Source organism: Podarcis liolepis (assembly GCF_965112155.1).
Source record: "Podarcis liolepis genome assembly, chromosome: 17".
NCBI lineage: Eukaryota > Metazoa > Chordata > Lepidosauria > Squamata > Lacertidae > Podarcis > Podarcis liolepis.
In genome coordinates, this window is record NC_139571.1 from 3,270,632 (window position 1) to 3,275,229 (window position 4,598).

Consider the following 4,598-nt stretch of genomic DNA (forward strand, 5'->3'; position numbering starts at 1 on the left):
AGAAGCTGGTAAAATGCGGTCTTGACTATGCTACCACTCAGTGGATTTGTAACTGGCTGACTGACCGAACCCAAAGGGTGCTCATCAATGGTTCCTCTTCATCCTGGAGAAGAGTGACTAGTGGGGTGCCACAAGGTTCTGTCTTGGGCCCGGTCTTATTCAACATCTTTATCAACGACTTGGATGATGGACTCAAGGGCATCCTGATCAAATTTGCAGATGACACCAAACTGGGAGGGGTGGCTAACACCCCAGAGGACAGGATCACACTTCAAAACGACCTTGACAGATTAGAGAACTGGGCTAAAACAAACAAGATGAACTTTAACAGGGAGAAATGTAAAGTATTGCACTTGGGCAAAAAAAATGAGAGGCACAAATACAAGATGGGTGACACCTGGCTTGAGAGCAGTACATGTGAAAAGGATCTAGGAGTCTTGGTTGACCACAAACTTGACATGAGCCAGCAGTGTGACATGGCAGCTAAAAAAGCCAATGCAATTCTGGGCTGCATCAATAGGAGTATAGCATCTAGATCAAGGGAAGTAATAGTGCCACTGTATTCTGCTCTGGTCAGACCTCCCCTGGAGTACTGTGTCCAGTTCTGGGCACTGCAGTTCAAGAAGGACACTGACAAACTGGAACGTGTCCAGAGGAGGGCAACCAAAATGGTCAAAGGCCTGGAAACGATGCCTTATGAGGAACGGTTAAGGGAGCTGGGCATGTTTAGCCTGGAGAAGAGAAGGTTAAGGGGTGATATGATAGCCATGTTCAAATATATAAAAGGATGTCACATGGAGGAGGGAGAAAGGTTGTTTTCTGCTGCTCCAGAGAAGCGGACACGGAGCAATGGATCCAAACTACAAGAAAGAAGATTCCACCTAAACATTAGGAAGAACTTCCTGACAGTAAGAGCTGTTTGACAGTGGAATTTGCTGCCAAGGAGTGTGGTGGAGTCTATGATGTCCCAAATCCAAAGTTAAGGCTGTTGGGGGATGTGTCCTCTGCAACCCCTCTGTGAGGCACAGAAGCTTTTCCTCCTTCATCCCGTCCCTTTAACACCCGTTTGTGCCTGGTTTGCCAGAACAGAATCAAAAGAATTCAAACACAAGGGGAAGCAAATCAACTTTTTTTGTTTTATTAAATAAAGGGGGAGACGACGACGGAGCTTTACATCTCAGCTATTGCTGAGGGAGGAGGTGCTGGAGGGAGTGGGGGCTGCTTCCCACAGAAATGAACATATCTTCTGCCAGAGCCCAGCACTGAGTCTGGAGTTGCCCTAGTCCCCCTCCTGCCCCCCCCCCCCATGTGCAAAATTTCAGAAGGCTAATCCCATTGTTACTTTTCCTGGAGGAGATTCTTATGTGGGCTGTCAGTCGGGGTTAGGCCAGAGATGGCTGGACTTTAGCTCCCATTAGCCCCAGACAGCATGGCCAGTAGCCAGAGACTGTCTTGTGTCCAAAGCCAGGTGGATCCCCATCCATGTCTCTGAGATACTAACTGACAGATGAGCCAGCTAGAATCTCAGGGACGGAGGAGGGTAGTTTTGAAAGTTCCTCACCTATTATTATTATTAAAAAATGTAGACCACCCTTCATCCAAGGATTGCAGGGAGGACTATGGAGAGCCCACTCCTAGAATAATGTGGAATTCTTTCTGCAGGTCTGGACAAAGCAGTGGCATGACAATAAGAGAACAGAATACGGATGTTTCATTTTGAGACTTCTCTCTGAAGCGCCATTCCCCTCGTCCTCTGGCCTCCTTGTTTTCCTTCCCTCTGACCTGTTCCCTCACCCACAATTCCCCATTTCTGACCCAAGGCTAAAAGCTCCCTGTGAGTTCTACTCTCTGCTGTGAAATCCAGCCTGTTTAGTGGATCTGAGTGAAATGGGAAGGAAAGTCTTTGGCACGTGGGTCGGGGGGGGGGGAGGCATCTCTGTGTCACTTCTGAGTAACGGTGAGGTAGATGGCACTGCAGCAGCGGCCCAGACTGGTGAAAAGTGGGGCCACCACAACATCCAGGATGCTGGCCCAGAGGGTGCGAACCGGAGGCATTGCCATTGTGCAGAGCTGGATACAGGGCATCACACACCTGAGGGAGGAAGAGGGGAGAGATGTGGCTGGCAGCCTCCAGGAAGCAACAAAGCACCCCAACATTTAGACTCCAATTAGGCAGCCTAAGGGCCAATATATACTCACCTACAGCATTGTTAATAAGGATGTCTTCGATTGCAGGTAGGCAACCTGCGACCCAGAGACCGTGGGTTGTAGCCAACACTAGTCCTACTCAGAGTAGAAATGTTTTATATTTGTTTTATGGTTCTCTTTTGTAAGCAATATTGATAATCTTGATCTAGATTTAAAATACACATTTTCAAATAATTTTTTTTTAAAAGAATAATAAAAAAGAGTAGAAATGCATGGACATGGCTAACTTAGGTTCATAACTTTCAATGGGTCTACTTTGTGTAGGCCTAGCACTGGATACAACCCTGTGTGCAGCCCCAGACACCTCCAGAAGATGCCTACTATTCTTCCAACTTTTTTGAAAGAAGGAAAGCTCCTTTCTGGTTCATGTCCTTGCTTTCCTGGGTCCCACCAAGTGACCAATTTATTTAGCATTTCTGTCTTCAGATTCCTCCATTCCTCACATCAGTGTTAGGCAGACAGTACTTATCTGCCCCCCCAACTAGCAGAACAAGGACATCACACAAACAGTAGGTGCTTCCAGATCTAGTGTATTGCTATTTTGCAGATCAGGTTCAGTCACATCCTGGCAAATTCAGGTTGTGCAATTAAAAGTGGATTTGGCAGTCTTGTGCAACAAACTCACTTTGCCCGCACACAAATGAAGACCCCAAACCTCTCACTGGTGTGTGTATGAATACATGTGAGTCTGGACATGCATGTGGGTTGTGACACATACTTTAACACCAACTCCCTCTGGGATAAGTGTTTGGTAAAGTGTCTTTTAAGAGATTAGTTTGCCATTACTAGTCTACTCCCTGAAGCACCCACAAAACTACAGGACAAGTCAAAAGTCAAAGTGCTAGAAGAGTCTCTGCCCACCTGGTGCCCTCCAGACATTTTGGACTACACCCCCTATCACCCAAGCCAGCAATGAGGCTGATGGGAGTTGTAGTCCAAAGGGCCTGGAGCTTGGCAAAGTCTGTGTTAGAGTAACACAGCCTCCTCCTGTTGGTAGTTCCCCCAAGTAGCCACTAGAATTAGCCTTGCTAATGGTCAAGGAATGTGCAGCCAACTGGAAGCAAGAGGCTGGGCGTGAGCCAAGGGCCTTGGCAGAGCAAAGGGGGCAGACCCTCACCAGATGTGCAGGCAGCCTAGGCAGGCAAAGAGAAAGCCCGAGAACAGGGAGACGGGCACAGCACACAGCAGCGAGATGATGCGGTAGCACCAGAGGCGCGAACTCTCAAAGACGATGTCACTCCAGGTCCAAACCCGGTCAAAGCTGCGAAACGAGGAAGGTTCAGCAAGAATGTCGGAGAATTCCAGCTGCCGGGAAGAACAAGGGAATCTGGTCACTGAAGATTCTCCAGCGAAGAGAGAGAATGTTGTAAGGCAGAGCAAAGCATCTTGGGACCAGGAGGACCCATGCCGTCTCCTTCTGTGTGGTTCTGGGGCATGTAAGGAGCAGCAATCAGCAAAGGGGGTGGAGAAGAATCGGTTGTGCTGCAGGTGAAGGGCTGGGAGGAGTTTGGGGGTGAACAAGGATACAACTCCCACCTTGGGTGGGTAGGAGAGAGCTGCGCCCTTAGAGCTTAGGAAGTCAGAATGTAGGCATCCCCACCCCAAGGCAGGCAGGTAAGCTCCCTCTGTTACCTTAAGGTGCTGGTTGATCCCACGTGGGTCCCGAGGGTCGGCTTTGGGTGGTGTGTTGATAGCGGACTGCAGGAACATGGGAGATCCCGGCTCCTGCAAATGAGGGTCTTCTGGATCCAACTTGCACTCAATCAGATAATCGTTATTGATCATCCTGCCAGGAGGGAGAAGATCAGCACTCGCAGGCGCTGCTGCTGCTCTCTCAGAAGGGGGGATCCAGTGACGCTATCAAGAACCTCTTTATAATTCTGCCTCTAACACTTCCTTTTGTTGCATAGGCTTCGTGTTTTACTGAAACTGCCTTGTCTGTTCTTATTTAACCTGCCTGTCCACTCTTCACTTGCACAGTATTTCTCTCCATCTGTGTGCAGGAACTTGACTCCAGTTCTATTCTCAGCCTTGGCCAACATAGATTGGAGGGCGAGGGGAGTCGAGGAGGGAGGATCTCAGCAGTTGCACGCCTCCGCCTGGTATTTGCAGCCATGGGGCGAGCGAGATGCATTGGGACAAGGGGTATAAATATGCCACCGTCCCAGAGTTCCTTTGCTGAGGAGCGGAAATGGGGAATGGCGGCCCAGCTAAATATATGCAAGCACAGGGTATTCTTGGAACTGGGAGAAGAATGGGGTGCAGTGGGTCGCAGCAGAAGGGCTCAGAGCCAGGTGAACTAAATAGGGTGTATACCAATGGCAGCTAAATGGGACTTACAGCAGCAGGGCACCACCTAGTGGATCTGAGCTACCATTCAACAGGTCAAG

General features: G+C 49.1%; 1 protein-coding gene across 1 annotated transcript; it reads right to left on the reverse strand.

The window, feature by feature from the left end:
• Positions 1-1,122: 1,122 nt before the first annotated feature.
• Positions 1,123-4,321, reverse strand: LOC310696182 (caveolin-2-like). Its single transcript, XM_083481341.1, has 3 exons — positions 3,841-4,321; positions 3,326-3,513; positions 1,123-2,092 (listed from the first exon to the last, which is right to left on the reverse strand). The coding sequence occupies exons 1-3, from the start codon at positions 3,991-3,993 to the stop codon at positions 1,942-1,944; spliced, it is 492 nt and encodes a 163-aa protein (XP_083337467.1). The 5' UTR covers positions 3,994-4,321; the 3' UTR covers positions 1,123-1,941.
• Between the last annotated feature and the right edge of the window lie 277 nt (positions 4,322-4,598).